This window comes from Saccostrea cucullata, unplaced genomic scaffold (genome assembly GCF_032062105.1).
Source record: "Saccostrea cucullata isolate Sc308-1 unplaced genomic scaffold, CSIRO_AGI_Scuc_v1 ctg732, whole genome shotgun sequence".
Lineage (NCBI taxonomy): Eukaryota > Metazoa > Mollusca > Bivalvia > Ostreida > Ostreidae > Saccostrea > Saccostrea cuccullata.
Window position 1 is genome coordinate 158,268 of NW_026924338.1, and position 27,451 is coordinate 185,718.

At 30.2% G+C, this 27,451-nt stretch overlaps 1 protein-coding gene across 1 annotated transcript; it reads left to right on the top strand.

The window, feature by feature from the left end:
- The first annotated feature begins 1,863 nt into the window (after positions 1-1,863).
- On the top strand, positions 1,864-27,243 carry LOC134266242 (uncharacterized). Its single transcript, XM_062748466.1, has 15 exons — positions 1,864-1,934; positions 2,258-2,316; positions 4,897-4,958; positions 5,049-5,280; positions 7,094-7,204; positions 10,351-10,411; positions 10,711-10,862; positions 13,980-14,030; positions 15,669-15,719; positions 18,491-18,541; positions 18,981-19,046; positions 22,534-22,763; positions 24,779-24,979; positions 25,316-25,478; positions 26,422-27,243. The coding sequence occupies exons 3-15, from the start codon at positions 4,923-4,925 to the stop codon at positions 27,090-27,092; spliced, it is 2,076 nt and encodes a 691-aa protein (XP_062604450.1). The 5' UTR covers positions 1,864-1,934; positions 2,258-2,316; positions 4,897-4,922; the 3' UTR covers positions 27,093-27,243.
- Positions 27,244-27,451: the final 208 nt, after the last annotated feature.

Genomic DNA, 27,451 nt, shown 5'->3' on the forward strand with positions numbered 1-27,451 from the left:
ATGGTAAAGATCCTGTCATTTTCTTTGGATGGAAGTTATTTAGAACTGTACTTTAAACCACTGAAATACATGTACCTAATCCACTACCTACATTTCTACATGGATTCGGAGAATTCAGGAATTATTGCATGTCAGGAAAATGCTTCCTCTGAGCATGTCACCTTCATGTTACTGAACAGTAAGAGTAAAGTTCCGAATCCAGATGCTTTTCCTTCTCCATCAGTCATTAAAGGCCTTGAACCTGCCCGACAATGGTACCTATATGACCACATCAGAGAGCATTGTTACTCAGAGACAGCAAAAGAATGCATATGTTCAAAACCTAATGTTCCCAAAAAAGAAAGAGATTTAACAGAATACTGTGAAGAATATAATCCAAAAGTGGAAGAAAAAAATGCTTTACTGAATTAAGCTTGTACATGAAATTCACTGATTGTGAATTATGTACATGTTTCAACATGTATGAACAATTTCTAAAATGTAAGGTATTTTATTAAAACATGTTTGCTTTACTTGAAGTTTATAGGAAAGATTTACAAGTTCTCTGGTAAATTCTGTACATGTTTTCAACGTGTGCTTTGTACATGTTTCAACATTGTTTTATCAAAACATTTATGGTTTTCTAGTGTTGCAAAGTTGTGATTGATTGTTTTACATATTACCTGGTCAATTCAGATTTTCTATATGTATGAAATTTGTCATGCACATGTTAATAACACTGTTTGATCAGTATCTGTATGGCGGTTTGTTTAAAGTAGGGCAAGTTATGATTCACTGATGGCGATTTCTTTAATATGTAATTGTCAATGTCAATTGACATGTTTTATCCAACACATGCTCTATTAAGTTAAAGGTGCGATGTACAACTGTAACATGAATTTTTTCTATTCATTTTACCTTGTAACACTTTCATGATTATCTGTCAATATGTGATTTATCCATATATTATAGTGTGCTCGTTACTTTATGCTTTGCATAAATTATTTACTTTCATGCTTTACTGTTAAAGTGATTAGTTGTATATACCACCACATCATCCTTTTTAAGTACGTTGTACATGGGTGTATGTACATCTACATCTACTATTTTGTTTCAGTATGCCCTTATAAAGTGCATTTCTGTACATTTAGAAAAAGTGTATATTGAAGTCATTACTTTTCCCTGGTTTTAAATTTTAAGTTCAGGTTCAATATCATAGAAAAAGTGCATTTTCCCTGTTTTCATTGTCTTTGTATGCAATACAGTAACTCTATAAAGGGTCAATGAACAGATCTGGTCATATCGTCAAAACCCCTTCAGATATGAATTTGGTTTATTGACACAATTTTATTAACATTATGAGAATTTAAAAAATGGCAAAAAATAAAAAAAAAACTGATTTTAACTCTCCTAGCCCCATTTTTCCCACTCGCAATCAAATATAAAAAAAAGCTGTTTCTCCCACTTTTGTCAGACGTTTAAAAGTTTACGGAAGGCTTGTGATATACTCCATAATCAATCAGGCTGATTAATTTCCTGACAAATCTAAATATTTGTTTTAACAAACTTAATCCGTATTTACCCATTCTTATAAGTTGAAAAGAAATAATAAAGTATTTTGCAGGTCGAATAACCTTCAAAAACTTTGGGAAAAAAATAATGATGAAAGAAATTAAATCCATTCAAGAAAGTCTTAATTTCATTACATATTCATTTCTTCGATACTTATTTGCCTTCCATAAAGCTCCGTTGACATGTGTGTGTTTCATTTTTAAATGTTCTCAAATTTCCATAGCTTTCTTTTATGTGAAATAGGGCATGGCGTGCACGCTGCAAAGTTATTTTTATTGCAGCTAATGACCTTGAATTTAGGAGGGCCGTTGAAAAAAATAAAATTGATTTATTTTTGCTTTGTGTTTAACCGTAAATGAATTGCAGTATCGTGTAAAATAAAGGTAGGCTGCTGTTATTTGCATTTTTAATAAGGTGTTTAAAAGGTTTGGTTAAGTTAATTGATCATCGTTAATATGCTAACATTAAGCGTCGTTTTTTTTTTTCATTAGTGGGGCTGAAAACATTCAAATTAAATGTTGCAACAAACAATCATCAAAATAAATCTCTTTTAATCATGCTACAAACTTTCATGTAATATTTTTTTAAAGTATACCTTATTTTATTAAAGTTGGTTAGAAAATAAATATTGAAAATAGTCTGTTGTTGAAATTGATACATGCGACACCCTAGCATTGTATTTTTTTATTGATTCATTTTTGCAAAGTAAAAAGCAGACGACATAGCTCCTAGTGAACTGCATATCGGGGACACACGTAGTCACAGGTATGTTGATATGAATTACATGTATGTACAAGGAGGATATAGATATAACGAACAGTATTAAATCTCAAAATTCATAAAACAATAAAAAATAAGAACAAAGCAAAAACGGAATAATATGTTTTAAGTATCCTTTTTCAACATTTAGGTTGAGACTTTAAAGGAAACAGGTCATTATGAATATGATGAACAATGTGTGCTGACTCTTGTTGTGAATATATAAACATGCAACATGTGCTTCAAAATGAAATTTGAATTAAAATGAAAAAAAAAAACTGAACAATTTTAATATGATTCATGTATATGTGTTAATACAACCATTGCAATCTTTAACAACATCTATCACCTAAGCCGTGAAGCCGATCTGATAAATGTACGAGAGTCCTCTATCTGCTTTATTTTTATGTATTAACATAGGGTTATATGTGCAATAAACAAACAAAAAAAAAAAAAAAAAACAAAACAAAACAAAACAAAAAACAAACAAAAAAAGGGGGGGGGGCGTCCCGAGACATGAAACAGATGCATTTTGTTTAATAAAAAAAAGTAAATATAAATCAAAGTTGATGGCAAGAAAAAAAGTAGTGTGAAATAATTAGGAACTTTATATATCTCAATGAATCTCTTAAATACTACAAAGTTTTTGTGACCAATGAATGTTTTGTTTTATTATTTAATTATACACCCATGTATTTCACAAAGAAGTAACAGATAGGATTTTATTATTGTTAAAAAAATCAGTCTACTTAGACCTAACCTATTGTTTCCAAATATCTTAAAATTAAAGTTTAAACATACGCATCTAAATGTTTATTATATACTAAAATGTAATTGATAGCATTTAACTATTCTGATGTGATCTAAATGCTGCGAATTAAATAATATTTGAAAATGGTTGACAGATGGAATTTTGTTGATAAAAATGGAATGCTAGTACACTATTCCTTTAGTTTCTCCTTCACCGCTGTTTGTATTCTAGTAAGAAATGAATTTAACAAAAAGGATTGTTAAACATTTAGTGGAACCCGGTATCTTTTATTAGGATTCTATGTAGTTTTTGTATCCAGTTTAAGCATGGTTATCAAATTCAGTTTGTTAATGTTAATTCAAAATAAACATAATTATGATTTTGAAGGATACTGTGAAATCAATTATATTCGTGGGGGTCAAATTTTGTGGGTCGCAAAAAAAATGTCCTGGTTCGTGGGGACATAATTTCGTTGGTAACACGTCCTATTTCTTTTTTTTTCTCCAAATTCAAAACAAAAAAGGATAACTCCGCCAATGTTAGGTTATCTATCTTGTGAAAACAAATTAAAATGGACCGTCGGCTTGCACAGACAAATTACAGTCATGATGTCGCTGTAAATTATGATTATATAAAGTACACCATTGGTATGCAGAAGATGTTTTTAAATCTCTAAATAAGAACAACGACTACCATGACGACAATGTCAAAATTGAACTTAAAACGACTATTATGAAACCATTATTGGCTAATTAGCACCCGCTCCAAAATCGCACTGAAAATTCAAGTGCCCTCATCAAAGGGACATGTAAGAGTGTTAGACTATTATATAAACACTTTTTAAATTTAACAGTTGCAATTATTATAATTTTATCACTTATTGTTTATAGTAATTGATGCCTTTGATACTTAATATTTTGGTTTTTTTTTATATTGGTTTTGTGTCAATAACCATACATATACATATACATAATTTCTTCTTTATGCGCAATCACACGCACACAAGGGTAAAGGTTATTTTACGATATAAGATAATCCGTCTAATCGTTCCTTTTTTTTTTTTTTAGAAAAAAATCAAATGTTTGTACATTGTATATACGTTCGTTAGTATGTAAATTCGTGGGTCAGGGTTACCAACGAAAGCCACGAACACTGGTCCCCCAACAATGGTGATTCCACAGTACCCTTTGAAAGGGAACTAAATATAATAATACATTGGACATAAGAGGACGGTACGAATTTGACTGTGTTGTTTCTTAAAACTTGAATATTCTTTTTATAAAAGTTATAAAATTGCCTTTAACATTGTTTTCTAAGAAGGTTTTGATAAGGAAAACAAGGATGACGGAGAAGTATTATGGATAGTGTAAATGACGTTATTAATTCATTTGCTACAATTCAAAGTTTTATGCAAAATATCTTTAAAATGACTCATTTATATGCTCATTTTCCTTAAGGAAAAAAAAAATCTGCAGCCACTTTTATTTTTGAATATATTATCACATACCTCAAAATCTATTCGATGCATGTGCGTTATGTTTTCTTGGGGGAAAAAATCCGCTGAAAAATGTATATCCTCAATCTTCAATCTTTAAAAGAAAAAAGAAGTTTCTGTATATAATGAAAGTTTCAAACATGCATATGTATATCTTCTAATAGCTCCTTCAACTGGACTTGTGTAAGTGTCTTATTCTTTCTTCACTTGCTATATTTTACCCAAAAAATGTACAACACACTGCGATAAAAAGCAAAGAATAACCCATGTACGCTAAACTTAAAATATTCCATTCCGATTCAACAGTCTATTTCATTCTGCATCACTTTGTGCCTTTCAGATAAAAACAGTTTCTTCTACAGCGTCATGCCCAACCTTTGTATTTCTATACAATTATTATTGGTATGTATTACAACCGTTACTATTCCAATAAACAATTCCATTGGAGCAATGTATAAAATACAAACTGTTCAAATTTATTTGAAATTTTAGTTTCTGGCTAGAAATGCTGCCACGTTACCTTGCCCACAATCCAGACAAACTATGTCTCCAGTTCTGTCCTGCCCTACAAATGAAGATGAATGGAAACGAAGATCAGCTGAAAAGAACTGTTCTCGTTTTCAGCAACAGTGCCCTGAAGGCGGGGATTCGGTTTACCATTGCGTCCTTAACAGCTTTATTAATGAAACTTTAGAAGTGTGTGCACCGGAAGTAAGAATAATAGGTGAATGCTTTTAAGTCACATTCATTCTGTTTAATTATTAGAAATGATAAAAACAACGTTGCATAAATTGCAAATAATGCCAAGGAAATACCGTATACAAGGAAATTTTCGCCCCCGTTTAATTTTTGTCACTTTCGCCCTAGCCTCATTTCGACGAATTTAAAACGGGGTGAATTCATATGGTACAGCATAATTACTTAAATAAATCTTGAAAGGGCGAATTTAAAACGAGGCAAAATTGTCCGCAAGTGTGAAAGAGCGAAAATAAAAAGGGGCGAAAATAACCCTGTATACAGTATTTATAATGAAAAATGTTTATAGTGAAAAATATTTATAGTGAAAAATATTTATGTTGAAAGATATAATCATAACATTAATTAATAAAGGTGATTTTTAACAAGAGGCCATATGGGCAATATCGTTCAAATGAGCATTGTAGCTTGGGAAAAAAGTAGAAATCAGTTAATTTATTGTTGAAAAGTTTAATCCCAAAAGTTGTTCCAATAAACTCTTAAAAGGGAGAGGGTATAATTAAAAAAAAAAAATAACTTGAATCAACACTTACTAAGGTTTCTTGCAGATTTCTTTGAGTACCTGTGGTTTTAGTGCCCTTTACATTTGAATTTACATAGTGGTCTCGCCTACTCCCGGGGGTCATGACTGGAACAAATTTGAATCTACACTACCTGAGGATGCTTTCATATAAATATGATCATTCATGCCTTTGCTATTCTTTAGAAGAAGATTTTTTAAAGATTTTCCCTATTTCTTTCTATGAAAAATTCTGATCGGCCATCGTGATTCCGCCCTATCCCCGGGGGTTATGATTTGAACAAAATTGAACATATATTACCTTAGGATGCTTCACTGTAAGTTTCATAATTCCTGGCACAGTGATTCTTGAGAAGAAGATTTTAAAACAATTTTCCTCTATTTCTATGTAAACTTTGAGCAGCAATTGTGACCCCACCCTACCCCGGGTGTCATGATTTGAACAAACTTAAATCTACACTACCTGAGGATGCTTCCATATAAATATGATCTTTCATGCCTTTGTTATTCTTGAAAAGATTTTAAGATAATTTTCCGATATATTTTTATGTAAAGATTAGACTTAACAGTGTGGTCCCGCCCTACCCCAAGGGGTCAAGATTTGAACAAACTTGAATCTACACTACCTGAGGATGTTTCACTATAAGTTTCAAATTTTCTGGCACAGTTGTTTTTGAGAAGATAATTTTTTAGAACATACCACCAAATTTTCACTATTTCTCAAGTATCTCCCCTTAAATAAGGGCGTGGCCCTTCATTTGAACAAAATGTATTCCCCTTTACCCAAGGATATTTTGTGCCAAGTTTAATTGAAATTTGCCCAGTGATTCTTGAGAAGAAGATGTGAAAAGCTTACAACGACGACCTTAACGACGACTTCGACGACTACGACGACAACTAAGACAAACAACGGACTAATTTTGATCAGAAAAGTTCACTTGAGCCTTCGGCTCAGGTGAGCTAAAAAGGCTAGCAGCAATTACAAATGAATACAAATGTTCAAAAAAGTTTAAAAAAAATCATTTTCATTTAAAGAAATGTGTTTTTAACATGAACTTACAAGGGGGAGTAGTTCATATTATATCTTGGCATAAAAAGTCATTGATACTTGAATTTATAGTTTCATATAGTTTTAAAACTAACAAATGTTAAAAACAATCAAATCAGAAATATTAACTTTGTGTAGTCAGTAACTTTTCTGTCCTGTTTTTTTTTACTTGCATGCAGTTAAATACTGTTCTTTTCGAACTCTTATCCACAGGAAGCAGATGTGTTGAATATAATGTGAGGGGAGCAATTATTCAGGAAAGTCCATACCTCAAGTGTAACAGTTCATGTCCATTTTCTTACCTATCCACTGCTGTCTATAAATGTAAGTATTGCAATATTACGTTACGGTGGTTAAAACACGTGGGCACTTTGAACCATGTGATTCAATTTAATTTTTATTGAACAACGAATTTAGTTAAAGACTTTTAGTCAAAGACTTTCAATTTTTTTAAATGTAAGTTTAATTATCAATAAGAGACTAAAATTTTAAAATTTTGAAATATATCAAATGAATATGATTTTTCAAATAAACTTCAACTATGTTAGCTTTTAAAAGCTCCCGATCTAAGTACAGGTATGAGCCAAAATCCGTAAAAAATGTTTTTACTCTCTCAATAAACGGTCAAAACTTTTTGTTTTTTGTATCATTTTGTTTCATTTTATTTGTATCATTTCTGTTTGACTCTATATGACTGCTTTACCATATGTGAAAATAAGAAAAAAAATAAATGTAGGTCGCATATTAATATAACTTAAGTATCTTTAAAAATAAAGAAAAATAGAGAAAATTCGGATTAGCTAAAATCTTTTTTTTTCTTTAATTATTTGTGTCAATTTGGTGATATCTTCTTATAGACCCTATATAATAATACCTGTTTATGCTAAATGAAAAACATTTAATCTTTTGAAATAGAAGACTCCCTAAGTTGTATGATTGGATGCAGTTAATTTTATTCTTAATGTCCAGGGAAAAGTATTGTTCTTGAACTGACCTTGACTCTAATATAAAATGGTCAAAAGTAATCTAATTAACTCATACCAATTCTTAGTAATATTGTCTTCTTCTTCATTCTTTGAAAATTAAATTAATTTCTAAATACAAAAAAATTTATGTGAGAAGAATCCTACATTAATATTGATAAAAATTGAACAGATCTCTTATGAAGAAAATATATTTCACGTCATTTGAAAAACATCTAAATATAATATTTTGATTACATTTTATGTAATTCTAGATTTAAGATTATCAATCCTTGAACACAAATACGATTATCAATGATAGATAATGCATGCCTGTTTTTTTTTTCTGGAATATCTTAAAGGGACATGTGTATAATTATTACCATTCATGTCACAGCCAAAAGCATACATTTCATGAATTTGGTTTCGTATGCATAACGCCATGGCGTTAGACAGATCCAGGATCAATTATGCCGTGGTATAAATATGTAACAGCTTGTTGACATTATTCATGTCAATTAATTGACATTGGAATATCTGACTTGCATTCAATCAATTGATATTTACATTACACATTGTATTTCACCTATATATAAAGTTCTGATAAAAATATTGCATTTAAAACATCATACATGTAATACGACATTAGGGTCATTTTCTTTATATGTCACAAACGTTGAATTCCGAGGAAGTGCAACGTCATAAGGGAAAATCAAAAAATCTATTCATCTATTGTTTTGTTATATTGATTGTATATTGTTTAACGCCGAGTCGACAATTTTTCAGCCATATTTCGGCGGTTGTTTTTTTATAAACTATCTTTCAATATAAATTATTATTGAATAAACGATGTTCAGAATCGTATTCTAAAATCAAAAATAAATATGAAATGACAATAATAAATTCATTAGTTTAAACTGTCAGAGCATTGAATATTTTTATAGGTTCATGCATGTTTGATACAGGTGTATAATTTAAATTCAAACAGCTGCTAAACGTGTTGTGAGAGATTGGTATGCAATAGATCGATAATATAACCTCAATAACATCCAATACACTCCGAGTGGAAAATCTAACTCAAAACTAAAACAAATGAGAATTCTTATCGAAATACTTCTACCTTTGGAGTTATAAAGAATCACAGATAAGCATATTGGTCCCATATTGCTTTTAATTACGTAACATAAGATCATGATTGCAAAATATTATAGCAGATTGTTTAGATAAACATTGTTGCTTCAGTAATTTATAATAAAACATTGATAGGAAAAAGTTAAAGATGAAATTGTTTTGGCCCAACTAGGACCCTTAAAGAGGCCGACTGGGGTTTCATTGCATGAAAACTACAAACTAGCAAAACTCTTCATTTTTATACCATATAGGGTGAGTTCACCATGCATCGGACACATACCTTGCTTCGGACAACTTTAGGCAATACACTCTCTTTCAACTTAAGAGTTCTGTGTATTTATTTGTTTCTGTCTTAAAGATGATTTAATTTTTTTAATGATACCGATTGTTTTTATCATGTTGTGATAAATTACCCCAAGAATGGCCTTGGAGTTACGTCATATTTGACATCACCAAAGGGGAATAACCCGAAATTTATGATTTTTCAATTTTTAAAGTTATCGTTCTTTTAAATTTGACTTTCACGGAACGAGTTAGACTTTGGAGATTTTGTAGTTTTACATAAAGTATAAAGAAATTTTACTTTGTTTGTTTAATTCTTTGTTTAATTCTTATTAGAGCTGGTTTTTACTGCTATACTCATTTCACCGTACATCGGACTCAAATTAACCATGCATCGGACACTTTCCGACGCAAAGTTAATCATTACAATTTTCATACAGAACCCAACTGACCGTTGTTTTTTGCGGAAATAGAAAATAGAAACTCTAAATTTACAGTCAAAATACAAGTTTTCGATATATTACGTTTAGAATCTGACTCAATTTATTTATACAAACCAGCGTATTTTAACTCACGAGAAAAAGGTGCAAATTACCGCATTACAAGCATTCTAAAGCCATTCTAAGGCAAAGTAAGGCAACTTTTCTATATTTGTGCAACGATATCATCGTCAAATAAATTTAATTTGAGGGTTATTTCTTAGATAAAATATAAAAGCATATCCATACCAAGGGTTTTAAAGCATTGTGTTAAAGGTATGATATTTCTTTCGGTTGAAATACCGTCTGACCGATGCATAGTAAATAATGTCCGACTCATAGTGAATTTTGAGCTTTTTAGAAAAAATCAATTTGTGGTGATATTTTCTTAATAAAAGGCATATAATTGGGTCCCAAATTTATATTTTAATCACATACTAAGTGTTTAGCTCCATTTTGATAATTTTCCATTGGTAGCGATATCACTAGAGCTTGTTGAAGTACAAGGGTGTCGGATGCATGGTGAATTCACCCTATAACTTAAAATAATCCTCAAAATTACAGAGAATACATGTTTGTATACGAAAAAAAATTATTTCATCTTTTGCTTTGACAGATCATGAATGCTTTGAGAATGTGGATAGAAAGACAAAGAATGCGACATCACTGTCCAGCGGGTATTTTATATTGTTCCTTCTTGTCCAATTTGATATATGTATAAACACTCAAAAATTATATATTGCATTCTGACAATGCATAACTGCAAGTGTTAACTGTCTTTTGTTTTACAGAGATCACACTTTATCAAAATTTAAAATACAATTTAATTTAGTTTGATTGCACTGTGTTTATATGACAGTGTTGAATGGTGCTTTCGGAATGACGTTGTATTTAAGTTAACAGGTCCTAAGTCACCTGCGTATCAGTGACTTCTCCCATTGGCTTAATATACATGTTCCTTTTATCTTAATTACAGATATACAGAAAAGTATTCTGATTACTCTGCAGAGACGACATGGCAGATTGTAGCTCTAGTAATGATATGTTTGAATGTTGCATTCTTCATTGTTATATTATGGACTGTCATGACAAAAAAGAAACTTGAAAGGAAACTTACTCAACAAGAAGGTAAAATGATCACAAATACAATCAGTGAGAAAATAAGGAAAAAATAATCTCAGAAAATAAAAAAAAATCGAATTTTACAGCAAGACCTAGAACACGGATTAAATTCATTAGAAAAAAAACTTTTGACGAACCTTGACTTCTATTAACCTTTATTAAAGCTTTTTATGTCAATTGAAAGAGCTAGTCATCATGAAGTAAGGGATTACATGGGCAATGGAATATAAAACAAATCACTAAAATGCTCCCAAAGAAAGCTAAAACAAAAGAAACATAGATATTATTTCATTTCTGTTTAAATTGAGCCCAATGTGTCCTGTAAATATTGTGTGTAAGTATGTTAAAATGTAACATTCAAAATGAAATACATGTATAAGCAGTACATGGATTCATTTGAATTATAATCGGATAATAAACAATGCATCACCTCCCTCTGAATGCACGTGTAAAATAGTCTAGCAATATAAACGTTTCAAACATGCATTCAAACCTTTGCTTTTGTTAGTGTTTTTTTTTCTCATTTTAGTCTGGTAAAATTTTCCGAATTCAAATCTAATCATCCCTCTACGAAACCGTATTACACACTAGCACTCATTTAGGGGTGTTACAATGTCTCTCTTAAAGCTTTTCTAATTAGTTTTTCTCAATGTAAGGAAACATATAAATGAACATCGATCTTTTACATTCATGATTTTAATTAAAACAGGATACAGATGAAAATTGAACAACAACAGTCAATATTAAATGTTGATTTATTACATGTATTATAATTTCTTTCTTTCTTTCTTTCTTTCATTTCTTTCTTTCTTTCTATCTTTCTTTATTTATCTATTTATTTATTTATTTATTTTATATAGCAGAAGAGAAACTTCGTTTAAAGGAAAAGTGCAAACGTGAGTATTTAACATAAAACATGCAATAAATTTGTTTTAAAATATTTTTACTCTGGACTTACCTCGACTTCCTTTAATCTATTTAGTCTTTTTAATAACAATTTGGAGCACAGGTCATGAAGTAAAGAAATCACATGGGACAATGATTCATATATATATATATATATATATATATATATATATATATATATATATATATATATATATATATATATATATATATATATATATATATAATCCCTAACTTCTCCCAAAGATTATTTGAAAGAGCAAAAATCAAAAAAAAAATTATAAATTTTGATTCATTTTAAAGGATGTTTTGATAACTTTAAAATAATTTTCCAAAACCCAAAATGTTTTTTTTTATTTTTTTTTTTTTGTTTAAATGTTTGTTTACCTTAAGCTCAATATGTCCTGTAGATATTGTATGGAAGTATGTAAAAATGTTTATTTTCAAAATGAAATAAATGAATAACCAGTACAAGGATCCATTTGAATCATAACTGGATAAGATAAACAATGCAATACCACCCTCTGCGCAAGTGAGTTAAGGCTATATATGGAGGTTTCTATGCAAAATTTCTAATTAAATTCCAGAATTGCTATATCTACCGAACAGAAAATGTTAAAACTTGTTTTCTGATACAAGTATTGTACCTACGGCATGCGATAGCAAGTACGCATTATGACGTCATGTTATGGCGTCACCGACCTATACAATACAAGTTTATAAGAAACATCAACAAAATCGCTTCAGCGCAAGGGCATACCATACTTTGCTTTACAGAAACAAGGTAATTAAAGACGCACGATATTCCAAAGTTTTAAGATACTGCTGCACAAATGTCGGCACTGCAGTTGTTTAGTTACTTTTCGTGCAGTTTTAAGTTTAAACGGGTTAAAAAATCACAGTCCAGTGTAAGTTTCCAAAAATTGTAATGGATGGAGAAAGTGCATAGGATTATTGCAGCAATTTTATTCATCTTTAGGATATTCTCCGTAATATTATACAGTATCTTTTAAAAATTAAATAGGATTTGCCCTTGCGCCGACGTTGTTTTGTTGATGTGTTTTATAACCTTGAATGAGAGATAATGTGACGTCATAATGCGCACTTGCATTTATATATTGTGGGTACTAATTATGCATAAGAAAATCAATTTGAAATTTTTCTGCACACAAAATTTACATCTTATGAATTTTTATTAACTCGTTTGCAATGAAACGTCCATGTTTAGCCACAGCTCACTTGCGTGAATGCACAAGCAAAATAGTCTAGCAATATAAATATCCCGAGCATACATAGAAATTGATTTGAATGTGTCGTTTAGAAACTCTTTTACCTGTTTGTATTTATCAATATAAACATCAATTTATCAGATTATCAAAATACAAAGTTTTCTGTAATGAATAATAAGATAAATCATGCATAATAATTAAAATCATTACATTCCTTACATTCTTAACAAAACTAATTTGCTACTATTTAAAAAGCAAAACTTCATGTTTAAAGATTTCCTGTACTATTATTTTCCTATCGGAGTTATGCAATAAAATATAATATATGAAACTTATGAAACTGGAACATTGGTTAGCCCCCCCCCCCCAAAAAAAAAATAAATAAATAAAATAAAATAATTATAATAATAATAATAATAATGAAAAAAAAAAAATAAATAAAAATCAGGTGATATATATATTTTTCGAGGTTACAAAACATCTAAATTTTGAAAATAAACAACATGTACTTTGTAATAGTAACAGTTAAAAATTTGTACAAATGATAATTAGAGCGTTTAAATTTTGAAGATGTAATATTAAAAATTGTCATGGTTTATGTCTGATTGTATACTGTTTAACGTCCCTCTCCAGAATATTTCACTGATATGGAGACGTCACCATTGCCGGTGAAGGGCTGCAAATTTAAGCCTATGCTCGGCACTTACGGCCTTTGAGCAGGGAGGGATCTTTTTCGTGTCACACCTGCTGTGACACGGGGCCTCGGTTTATACGGTCTCATCCGAAGGACCGCCCCATTTAGTCGCCTTTTACGACAAGCAAGGGGGTACTGAGGACCTCCTCTAACCCGGATCCCCACGGGACCAAAGTACCAAGAAAAAAATGTTATGTAGAAAAGAAATTTAATCCATTGAAAGTACATATTTATATGTTTTGATTTTGCTTTTAAAAATGTTGAATTTTAGTGTGTTATTTCCTCTGTTTACAGTTATAGAGGGTGATACAAGTGAAGGAGAAGAAAAACAAGAGAACAGGGAAGGTGAGGTTTGGTAATGCACGTCTTATATTTATGTATACCTTTTCTAACTAATACAATCATGTGTTATTACAAACATGTAAAACAATTAATATTTTCCTAAAATAAGGACATGATTGTGCACTTTGCCAATTTCCCAGTTATATCTTTATCATGTATATCGCAATATATGTATATATATAGGCACATTTTTAACAGCATTAGAAAATTTTCGCTCAAGACCTTAAAGACATTTCCACATAATTGAAATTCAAATACCTTAACCTAACATATCTATAGTTTATATTTAAACCCATGGCAATGATTCATATATATATATATATATATATATATATATATATATATATATATATATATAGTAAAAAATAACAGAACGCCGATTAAAACTCTACTGGTTTCAATTGTATAATCAGGAGTTCTTGAAAACTCCTGATGATACAATTGAAACCGGTAGAGTTTTACTCAGCATTCTGTTATTTTTTACTATTTAAATACTTGTGTGGATTTTTTCTCAAACTTTTGGATTATATATATATATATATATATATATATATATATATATATATATATATATATATATATAACTATATTAACTATATTAACTATATTAACTCCCTAACTGCTCCTAAATATTTTTGATTTGATTTTGTTCAAGAAGGATACCATTGACATCAATCAGTTTCAAATTTTGATTAATAACATGTATCATTATCATTATTCATTATTTTTTTACATCGCAGAAGAAACACAGCATTTACTGGAACAAAGCAAACGTGAGTATTAAACATTTCAAAATGAAAAGCATGTACTTTTTGGTTTGCAGACTTATTTACTAGAAGTACACGTGAGATGGAGAAATTGATTTGAACGTGTTGTTTAGAAAATCTTGATTTTATATACTTTGTATTCATCAATATAAACACCAATTCATCAGATCATCAAAATACAAAGTTTTCTGTAATGAACGATTAGACAAATCATACATAATTATTGAAATTTTTACATTCCTTACATTCTTAACAAAACTAATTTGCTACTATTTAGAAAGCAAAACTTCATGTTTAAAGATTTGCTGTATTATTATTTCCTCTCAGAGTTACGCAGTAAAATATGACATATTAAATTATGAAACCGGAACAATGGTTAGCAAAAAAAAAAAATAATAATAATAAAAAATCAAAAAAAAAAAAAAGAAAGAAAGAAAGAAAAAAATCGGGTGATAATATTTTTTTCGGGGTAACAAAACATCTTAATTTTGAAAATAAACAACATGTATTTGTATTTTGTAATAGTGACATTTAAAAATTTGTACAGATGATAATAAGAGCGTTTAAATTTTGAAGATGTAATATCAAAAATTGACATGGTCTGCGATGTTTAAGAAATTCTCATGCAGTTTATGTCTGATCGACACAATGTATCACTACAAAGAAAAAGTTTGTACACTTTTTTAACAAGGTACCAAGAACAAAATGTTGTGTAGAAAAAAAAAAATTATCCATCAAAATTACATATTTAAATGTTTTTGATTTTGTATGTTATGTAGAAAAGAAATTTAATCCATTGAAAGTACATATTTATATGTTTTGATTTTGCTTTTAAAAATGTTGAATTTTAGTGTGTTATTTCCTCTGTTTACAGTTATAGAGGGTGATACAAGTGAAGGAGAAGAAAAACAAGAGAACAGGGAAGGTGAGGTTTGGTAATGCACGTCTTATATTTATGTATACCTTTTCTAACTAATACAATCATGTGTTATTACAAACATGTAAAACAATTAATATTTTCCTAAAATAAGGACATGATTGTGCACTTTGCCAATTTCCCAGTTATATCTTTATCATGTATATCGCAATATATGTACATGTATATGCACATTTTTAACAGCATTAAAAAATTGTCGTTCAAAACCTTAAAGACATTTGCACATAATTTAAATTCAATTACCTTAACCTAACATATCTATAGTTTATATTTAAACCCATGGCAATGATTCATATATATATAAAATCCCTTACTGCTCCTAAATATTTTTGATTTGATTTTGTTCAAGAAGGATACCATTGACATCAGTCAGTTTCAAATTTTGATTTATAACATGTATCATTATCATAATTCATTAATTTTTTTACATAGCAGAAGAAAAACATCATTTACTGGAACCAAGCAAACGTGAGTATTAAACATTCCAAAATGAAAAACGTACTTTTTGGTTTTCAGACTTATTTACTAGAAGTACACGTGAGATGGAGAAATTGATTGGAACGTGTTGTTTAGAAAATCTTGATTTTACATCTTTGGATACATCAATATAAACACCAATTCATCAGATCATCAAAATACAAAGTTTTCTGTAATGAACGATTAGACAAACCATACATAATTATTGAAATTATTACATTCCTTACATTCTTAACAAAACTAATTTGCTACTATTTAGAAAGCAAAACTTCATGTTTAAAGATTTGCTGTATTATTATTCTCCTATCAGAGTTACGCAGTAAAATATGACATATGAAATTATGAAACTGGAACAATGGTAAGCAAAAAAAAAAAAATAATAATAATAAAAAGAATCAAAAAAAAAAAAAAAAAAAAAAAAGAAAAAATTGGGTGATAATTTTTTTTTCGGGGAACAAAACATCTTAATTTTGAAAATAAAAAATATTTATTTTGTAATATTAACAGTTAAAAATTTGTACACATGATAATGAGAGCGTTTAAATTTTAAAGATGTTATATCAAAAATTGACATGGTCTGCGATGTTTAAGAAATTCTCATACAGTTTATGTCTTATCACCACAATGTATCACTACAAAGAAAAAGTTTGTACACTTTTTTAACAAAGTACCAAGAAAAAAAAATGTTATGTAGAAAAGAAATTTAACCCATCGAAAGTACATATTTATACTCTTCAAAAAAAGAAACGCATCGTGGAATTTTAGTGACACATTGAACATAAAAATTATTTAGTAAAATGATGCATTGATAAAACAGAAATGTGGTAAGCAACAGGAATACTATCTAAATGTCATAATTACTCAACAATTTTAAAATTATAGTCAGTTTAAGACCATTAAAGATCAATATCTGGTATGCCCCCCGCAGACACAAATAATAGCCACAAACAGCATCTAATGGAAGCAAATGTGTGTAAAAAAAACTGCATATGAATACTCTCCCACTCCAAATGTAGAACTTTAGTCAGCTGTTGCAGAGTCTGGGGATGCAATTGTCTTTGGCAAATCATGAAAATCAATTTTGTCCTATGCTGCTTAATTTGGATTAAATCTAGCGATTTAGATGACTGTGACTGAAACAGGTTGTTGTTTCTTTGCAAGAATAGGTGTGTCAAACGAGCCATATGTGGCTGTGTATTGTTAGATTACAATACGGCTCTAGGATGCTGCAAAATTGAATGGGTATGTGTAGGTAGAACATGGTTAGAGTACCTTTTTCCATCAAAGACCATTGAATTCGAACCAAATCAATCTTACTTTCTTATAATACCATTTTCCATATCATTACACTACCACCACCAACTTTTTTAACGTCCTGGAGGCAGTTATCTATCTAACCTTCATTAAAAAGCATTAGCACTCTTAAACTTATAAGAGGCTTTCAGATAAACATTCTGGACTAGTAGGTTAACCAAAATGTTCGGCAGTGATGCTGTGGTCATACTCTATTTATCTGAAATCTTTGAAGTCGATATTTGGGGTGTTGTGGGGTCGGAACAACGGCATGAATAATCCTTTTTCAATAATTTGTAGACAACTGAAAACGGTCTTGTTAGATGATCTGTGCAGTTCAGGGATAGCTAATGCTTTAGATGACGTCCCTGCATTACATTCAAGCAATTTGCGTAATCCTCGGAAGTGATGCTGTGCTGCTGATGTCACATGTAGTCTACCATATTTTTTGCGAACATTGGGTGTTCGATGTTAATGGTTTATGTTTTATAGGTTAGATATGGTCTATGTGTAACATTAAAACCTCTTGCAACTGTAGATTGCGGTACCCCTGCTTCCAGTCGCCCATTTTCCTTTTTGTGCCACGCAACATTCAGATGCAGCAATTTAAGGAAGCGTCATTTTTCAGATAAAACCAGATTCAAAATATCGAGAACCCCCGCTTTTGATAGTCCCTTTGTACCTGAAGGAATTGCATCGTAATTCAACAAATGAAAATTGAGATCAAAATTTTGGGGAAAATTTTGCAAAATCAGGACTTTTTGTCTGTGAGACTTGTAGAATAGCTGTAAAGTTAACAATTGCATTAAAAAATCATTCATTTCACTCGAATACATCGTATTCATACAAAAATAAAAGGTATGACAAAACTATCAAAAATTTTCAGGGCATTGTTCCTACTATGCGTTTCTTTTTTTGAAGAGTATATATGTTTTGATATTCCTTTTAAAATATGTTGAACTTTAGTGTGTTATTTCCTCTGTTTACAGTTATAGAGGGTGATACAAGTGAAGGAGAAGAAAAACAAGAGAACAGGGAAGGTGAGGTTTGGTAATGCACGTCTTATATTTATGTTTACCTTTTCTAACTAATACAATCATGTGTTATTACAAACAGGTAAAACAATTAATATTTTCATTACATAAGGACGTGAATGTGCCCTTTGCCAATTTCCCAATAATATCTTTATCATGTATATCGCAATATATGTACATGTATATGCACATTTTTAACAGCATTAGAAAATTGTCGTTCAAAACCTTAAAGACATTTGCACATAATTTAAATTAAATTACCTTAACCTAACATATCTTTAGTTTATATTTAAACCCATGCCATGATTTAAAATCATCCGATTTGAAAGAATTTGCATAATGACTTTTTCATATATTTTATATAGATTGTGCTGTCCCATATATTTTATTTTCTCAAATATCGCTTTGAATGTTAGATTTTTCTAGACTTGTTAATGTTTTTCAGATACCGCCATTGATATTAGAAGTATAAAACGAGAAGATGCAGATGGCAGTCCAGATGTCGGAAAAGGTAATGTTCACAAAAAGCTACTTTAACATGAATTGAAATTATTTCTTTCTAAAAAAAACTTTTTTAACAAACACTTTCTTTAAAGTTCAATTTCATATTCCTTATAATGTTTCATTTAACAAAAACTACATAAATTTGCTTTTAATTTATGAGAATAATAATATTTCTAAACAAAGTTGTTAACACTAATGTTTGCATTTTGTTTACTTTAAAAACACTATAAGAACGTTTTTCACTCACAAAAGAGGAATTTTTGAGTTCAAGGTACATTGCAAACCACTGATAAATAAGGAATACTCGTTGTTTTATTTTAAACTAGAGCTTAAAAATGTTATAATTTATTATCTTAATTATTTTTTTTCAATATTGTGTAAGAAGTGATATAGAGATATAGCAGATTTACAAAAATATTGTATCGTGTTAACCTCAACCTCATCTAATGTTTCCCCCTCGTATGTTTATCGTCAATTTCATAAAAATTCTTTGTTATATTTGCTCGATTCCTCAGAAAAAGTAATACGTACTTCTTGGAACATGTTTAGTTCACTACAAATTTCACCCTGTGTTTTTATTTAAAAAAAAGGAATAAAATTCTTTTCAGTAAAGAATTAAAAATTCTTTTTACTATATGACTTCCTTAATGGCGATTGATACATCAGTAACATATGCATTTTGTCGTATTCTCTTCGAAAAATGGTAAAAAAACATTCTTCTCAGAGGAATTTTCTTTCGGAAAATACAAAACATGTACCCCCACAATTTAAAAAAAACTTAATCAGATAAGAGTATTTGTTTAGGAATACTTCTGGGTATGTGTACATGTATATGTAAATTTGACAAGGTACAGACTACGTAAATAATTGATATAAATTACGCTGTACCTTAGAGAAACGATTCCCCACATACACTTACATCATTTTAAATCAAAATTTAAGGAGAGATCCCAAAATATTTATTGATTTTTTTTTCGGATCAATCTGCTGGAAAAAAAAAATGAATGACTTGAAAAATTCTACACTGAAGAAAACCCAAATTTTGCAGAACATCAAAGATTTACTTAGAAAATCATCAATACTCAGTGTGTCAACTGCCTTCTCTTAGAACAACCTGAGTTGGCTTGCAAACTTATTATAAAATTTACAAGGTTGTTTTCCGAGACTTTGTTTCATTACTCTTTTAGCATCTATTTAAGGTAAAGGAAGGTCTGTAATTGGTGGAGAGGCTTTTGGATTTGTGAGCATCCCCTGCTGATCGGTCACATCCGCCATGTTCTCCTTGCCATGATCGAGAAATAACGAAAATATCTGTTGTCAATTTAGCGTATAAATAATGGACTAACATAATTTGTATAAAAAACGTCAGTCTGCATTTGACTCAATGATAAATTGTATTTACTGACAAGGTCATTGTATCGACCATACATGTATGGTCCTCTTCATTCACTCTTGCGATCTTCATTGAAGTCCAGACAAAATCAGGACATCTGTTAATAGTACTGGCTATCAACAAATTCTATTCAATTCACATGTTAATTTGAAAAATCCAAGCGTCGTTGTTGATGATATAGTAGACTCACTACTGACCTGTTAAATCTGACATTAGAATTATGGGGCGTAATATACAGGCCTCTGACAACATTTTACTGAAGAACCGCTCAATCATCAGGCATGCTTAAAACACCATTTGGACGAACGATAAGATGTTCTTGTTCTGAATTCATAAAAGTAACATTAAACGATGTCTACTTTTTCAATAGTGTAGTGATAGATATACTAACATAAATACACCACCAAAGGTATACCACGGAAAAATTGCGACAATGCTTTCTTGCAACAATCATTAAATCAATTACCACTATTGAAATAAGTATTTCAATAGTGATTGAGAGTGCATTTCAAAACCAGACATAGATTGTAACCAATTGCAATATTGAAATAAGATTCACTATTGAAATAAAGATTTCAGTAATATGTAATTTGAAATTCTGATGAAGAATTTCCAATTATTAATCTGACAAAAAATGTCAAAATGGGAGGAATCGGAAAAGAAAAACCATCATTAGATGAGTATCATTTTGTATATGCGTAATTTAAGATACGAATTGCATATTGTTTAAGTTATTTGAAAAGCAAATAGATATTTTGCAGATGTTATCAAGCTACAAGAGCAAACAGGATTCAAACAGGAAAGCAAGAAAGGTAAATTGGTTAAAATATCACACGATGCTTACCATGACGAACATTTATTTCAGAAAACTTTAACTGTAACGAAAAAATTCCACAAAGAAGTGAATGTCTTGAGTGCTTATTAGTTCCCTACCGGTGAAACCGGGAGGAAGGACTAAAACATTCATCTGCGTCTGTCTGTCCGTCATTTCGTGCGTCTGTCTGTCTGTCTGTCCCCGTCTATCTGTCAGTCTGCCATACTTGGTTTTCCGCACTTTTTTCTTAACTTTTGCAGATAATTAACTTTATTTTGGTATGTGAAATGTATATTAATAAGTAACAGATCAAGTTCGAATGTCGTTTGGCTTCATTGATTTTTGACAAAATAATGTAATTTTTAATTTTTCATAATCTTTTCATTAAGATCGGGTTCGTGCTGCGCTGACTTCCGATGGTATACATAAAAGACGTTGGAAAATGACTTGAATTTTCGTCTTAATGTAGATTATTTTATTTTAAAAGGCATTCACAACCTCAAAATCAAACAGTTTCACCTTGTACATAACTTCTGCATATTATAATCATCCGAAAAAAAGGAGGGAGGGGGGGGGGACCGATAGGGGCCATGTATTTCTTATGCAATACTCTCAGGTTTGATGCTGATCGTTTGAGCAGATTTAAGTTTGGAAGTTTATTTCAAGAGTTCTTCATCAATTTCAAAATCGAATATTTAATATCGATTCTTCAATGGAAAATAAGCTACATCTAAAGTAAAAAGCAATTAAATTCTATATTCAAATAAGTTAAAATCATGAACTATACTTGTGGATGATGTGTTTTTAGTAGAAGAAAATGATTTACTTTTCCCCTTTTGGAATACATTTCAATAAAGTTTAGATTCTTTTTTTTTTACACGCAAAACCTTTTTTTTTGGGGGGGGGGGGATGTTTTTTTCTGGTTTTGAAATGTCCTGGGTTTGGCGGAAATACCAGTAGTGGGGATTACCAGTGATAGATGCCGGTATTTTCCAACCCCCGTTTCTTGTTTAAATTTTTAATTAAAATTTGTGTTAAGAAACTAAAAATATACTTGATTAAAAATTTAAATATCAGTACCCAAACGCGTTTTAAATCATCTTTTTAACATTGTTATGACGACTTGTTTATATACTGTACCTCTTGTACCACTGATGTTGGTGTGAGTGAAATAAATGAATTTGAACTGGAACCTGGAAAAATATAATGAATGAATATAATGAAATATAATGACCAAAGTAATCAGGCGAGTATTGTGCTACATAAACCTTCTATTTCTAATTCAAGGAATCTATGTGGCTGCTTTAGACATTGGAAATCAACATCTGACAATGGCATTAGCTTATCCAGACCCATATCAAGGTGTCAAACCTATAGGTTCCGTGGAAAGGATTTCCATATTTAGAGAGGAAAACGGACATTTTAAACCTTTTAGCCCTGAAGATCTACATGCGTTTGCAAAAAGAGACAGAGAGACAACTTCGTGGAAGTATCACTATCAATTCAAGCTAAGTAAGGTAAAGCATATTTTAGGAGTTTTATTTAATAAGCTCCAAACAAAAGCAGTATTTTAAAAAAAAATATACAACAAGCATAAATATAGAAGTTTATGTTAAATAAACATTTCAATAAGTTATCAATATCAAATGTTGCTTCAGTCAACAGTTGATTGAGACGTGTCGAATTGATTAGCATATTATACAATTATTGCAGGTTTTTCTGGTCAATACAATGGTTTAGCCATCTTTGTAGTACAATATTGACCTCGCCCGAAAGGCGCGGTGAATTTTGTACTCCTCAGATGGCTAAATCATTGAATTGACAGACAAAAACAACAATAATTGTTTTATTATGATTCTATGATAAACTGATTCAGTTAAATACTTGTTTGCATTAATTAGAGCCCTAGCCAAAATCAAGAGAGAAGCAGAATCAAATATATAAATAAACTTTATCAGTCGTATCAATTTGAAATGATTTTATCAACTTTATAGTTGCCATAAAAAATATAGTGTCAGTATTTTTTATAGATTTTGAAATAAAGGAGTGTTATCAGGGAAACTGAAAGCCAAAAAGTAAAATTTGTTGCTCAGTGAAAGTGTTGGAGTGGGGTCCCTGAATCCCCTCTCAGCACCCTCACCCTAAAATATATATTCGCTTACGTTTTGTTCTGAAGATATTTATTTATTTTTAAATCAATGCAGAGAAGCAGAGAAAATAAATCCTTGTGTATATTTAACTGGAACGTCACATACAGGTCAATACAACTTAGTATGAATCTCAGCCAATTAGAGAGATGGAAATTATTCAATCATATTATAATAATACTTATACATGTTTGTAATCACATAATTACAGTGTAACAAAATTTTTAGGAACATTCACTAATAATAATTAATATCATCATTATTTTTTCTTTCACCATTATTTTGTCTCACCATCATTTTTCTTTCACCATTATTTTTTCTCTTGTCCTAACTATACTGAGGCCAGGAAGGAATTTTTCGACAAGTTTCTGAGATTCGATAAGGTTCACATTGTTGATACCCATACGTTACTGTGGGGCGATTCTTCTTTAAGTGTTGTTGAAAATGAATATCTTTTTTTTTCCATTGTACATTCATATATTCAGCAGTCTGGCAGATTTAAATGATTTTTTGTGCATGATTGTGCATAGCATTTGTACATCACATACGTCCTTGCAGTTTATTATTAATCATGTTGTGAATTTATTAATATTTTTCTAAAACTGTGTAACACAAATGTAGCATAAACTTTATAAACTTTCCATGTAGGGAGAGGGCGAAATAAGTTTTGAGAACTTGTGCCCAATCCCATTGTATATGTTTATTACAATAAAATATGTTCAAATCAATAATTAATACATGTCAGCACATTTATCGGCTTTGTGCTACCGTATTGCATAAATTTGATAATTAGGTTTAGAAAAATATGTGGAGATTATGCATCAATAGTAGTTAAGTTTACATTATTTCTTTAAATATTAAATAAGCTGTTTTAAAACGCTTGATGAATTCCAGACAAATAAGAGAAAATTTATTGACTATTTATAACTTAATTAAACTTTATAAAGCCTGTTTTTTTTGACTACATCGACATGAAGAATATACCAAGGTTGCAATAGCTCTTTTTATTATTTGCATTAAAAATCAAAGCTGAATTTATTCAGGAACATTTTTAAAAATGCTTTGTTAAATGATTGAAAACCAAATTTTCCAGGAAAAAACTTTAGGAAAGTAGAAAAGTAATAAAAATTAATTAATTACAATAAACCAATTCATGAATAGCATATTGCTTAATTCTCTAGTCTTCCTATACCTTGATATTCCCATTTACCAACTTTGAGAAAAAATATAGTAATTACATGTATCTAGTATTCCTCCCTCGACAAATTCGAGCTTTGCACACAATTCTTTTTACAGTTTCCTTTCTGTGAAACGTGTATAAGCAGAAACGATCCGTTAATATATTCCATGATGATCAGCTGAAATATTTTTTTCTTTATATCTAGGAAACTTCAAATGAGAGGGAGTACGAAGGAATCTTGAAATCTATCCTTGAAAGGTTTAATTATACATTAGAAAATGGAAAGGATAACGTGAGGAACGTGGCAAAAGAACGTTTATTTTATGCAGTCATTGTTCCAAAATATTGGTCAGAAAAAGCAAAAAATCGTTTAAGAAATTGCATTTTTGAAATGAAGATTGTCCAGGTAAGAGCACTCGCAATGAGGACCTTGAAATTGAAAAGAGTAACATAATTTTTTTTTCTTCAGTTAATTGTTGTAAACCTCAGACTGAAAATGAAAAGAAAATTTTTCTCTATGATACACAGACAAGTATTCTGCATATCTTCTAAACAACCTTTATTCGAAAGTCATGAATCTGTATTTGTCTGACTTCAAATATTCTACATCTGATTCCCGATTGTTGACACAAGTGAAAATTCGAGCACTTTCTTTCAAGTTGAATTTAACAAATTTAACATTGTTTCAATGGGATTATTTGTACTTTGTGGTGATTTATTTCTGTTTTATTGTTATGTTAAGGATATGGATCCTGATAACACTAGTATCATTACAAGAGAAGACACGTTATCTCCTTTCATACAATACGCTAATGCCAGGGTTCTCTGTTTGAATTTTAAAGTCGACAACCTTATTTTAGACACTTCGAAAAGTTCGTTTTATGGAATTCTGCATATTGGATCACGTAAGTATAATATTCATTCCCTGCCTGCATTCATGTATAAATACGTAAAATTGTCACTGATGCATTAAAATTTGAACACGTTACATGTATCTTACAAATATTTGCGATACTTTATGAAACATCTAAGTGAAGTACCATTACTCGATAATTATTATACTGTTACGATACTTTTAGTATGGGTAATCTTTGGACTTGTCAATGTCAATCAGAGAATTCAGTATTGTAATATTTTTGAAACAAATTCAATACAATTTAGAAATAACAAAAGAGAAACAGTCATTAAGATTTTTTGTTATATTATCAAGAAAAACAAAGTAAATCTTTGAAAACCGCGCCGTCTGCCCTCAACGTTTAACAGTGGAGAAATGAACCTTTTAAAAAGGAACGATACATTTATTTATATTGGTACTTATTGATATTTGTAAAAGGTCTAACGTTTTAATTGAAAATGAATTAAGGACAATCATTTCAAGATTCAGGATAATTTTAAATAGATCAATATTTTGAACACAATCTTTCATTTTATTATAATCAATTTATTTTTGGGTAATGTTCATTGAACATTAATAAGTATTATAATTGTATTCGTCTTTTATGTATTAATGCTATATTAAGTCTGAATACAAATTTCCTGAATCTCAAAAATCTATAATGCATACCAGAGAAATTTTCCAATTGGGATAAACAATAAATGTGTAACACGATAGGTAATTGGTTTGTGTTAAAGAACTCGGGGGGGGGGGGGGGGGGTAATGCCATGGTAATATTTAAGTACGTTCATGTTTCGTTAGTTTAGAAAAAAAATATAACTTTACCCAGTGCCTTTCGCAGTTTAGGAAAAAAAAACTTTGAATGTTCCTGCCTTCATATTTAAATTATATTGCTATTCGCAAAATGAATTTTGGTTACATTTTCTTTATTAAAGAATGTAATTCGTTTCTAGATTATTGTGATCTGAACTTCCGCCTGGTAGGAGAGGATGCAATTCCAGATTTACCTAAGCAAAGACTTGAATGGGAAATTTTACCGGATGAAAAAATTTTTGATTTATTGTCTGAAATATTTACCGAAAGAGTTTTTAAAGATTGGAAAAAGCAGTATGAAAACTGTTCAATCCAACTAATAACCGAATTTGAAAAGAAGATTAAAAGTTACAGGGGTGGTGCTGATGGCGTTGCCTTTGAAATGAAATTGCCAGAAACGTTATTGAAGCTTGCCAAAGAAAAATATCCTTTAAAAGAATCGGACATTAAGAAAAGCATAGAGAAAAGAAAGAACATTTGTTTAAAAACCCCAGACGATTGGATAATTCAATTTCAAACTGGATTTATAAGAGAATGTTTTCAGGAGTTGAGAACAAAAGTTGAAAAAATGATAAATAATGCTCAAGAAACATTTAATGAACAAAATGTTAAATGTGTTGTTATGACCGGTACATACTCTAACATGGAAATGATTCGCACAGACGCCGAAAAAAGCTGGTTTAAAAATTTAAAACTAGAAGTTACAATAGCAATACCAGAAAATTATCAAGTATTTGCAATGGGTGGAGCATATTGTGTGCAAAATAAACTTCAACAGCAAAGGCATGGTGGAAATGACGTTTTTAATTAAATGAATTAGGTATTATATGTATATACGTGTGTGTCATCATGTTAATAAATTCAAAAAAAAAAAAAAAACGGAGAAAGGGGGATGGTTTAATGCACTGTACATTACCATTATATGATATGAAAATAAAAAGTGCCATTCATTTTTAGTGACAAAAAAATAATAGGAGGGCTGTCCTTTTCGGAAAATAAAACGAACACTATGCTAAAATTTCCAGCAAGTTTTTCCCGTTACTTCACGATCACGATAAGTAGCACAAGGCTGTGGGGACCGGTCTGCAAAGGATGCTCACTTCTCAATGAGACCTGATCCCACCTTTTTATTTTGAGGTCCATGTTTTCTCTGCTACTATTGTGTACTGT

What these genes read in the sequence shown, in the direction of transcription:
- LOC134266242 (XM_062748466.1), top strand. Translation starts at nt 4,923, where the DNA reads ATGCCCAACCTTTGTATTTCTATACAATTATTATTG. An exon ending in ATCCACTGCTGTCTATAAAT is followed by an intron (nt 7,205 to 10,350) that starts GTAAGTATTGCA and finishes TTGCTTTGACAG; the next exon opens with ATCATGAATGCTTTGAGAAT. An exon ending in TTGAAATGAAGATTGTCCAG is followed by an intron (nt 24,980 to 25,315) that starts GTAAGAGCACTC and finishes TGTTATGTTAAG; the next exon opens with GATATGGATCCTGATAACAC.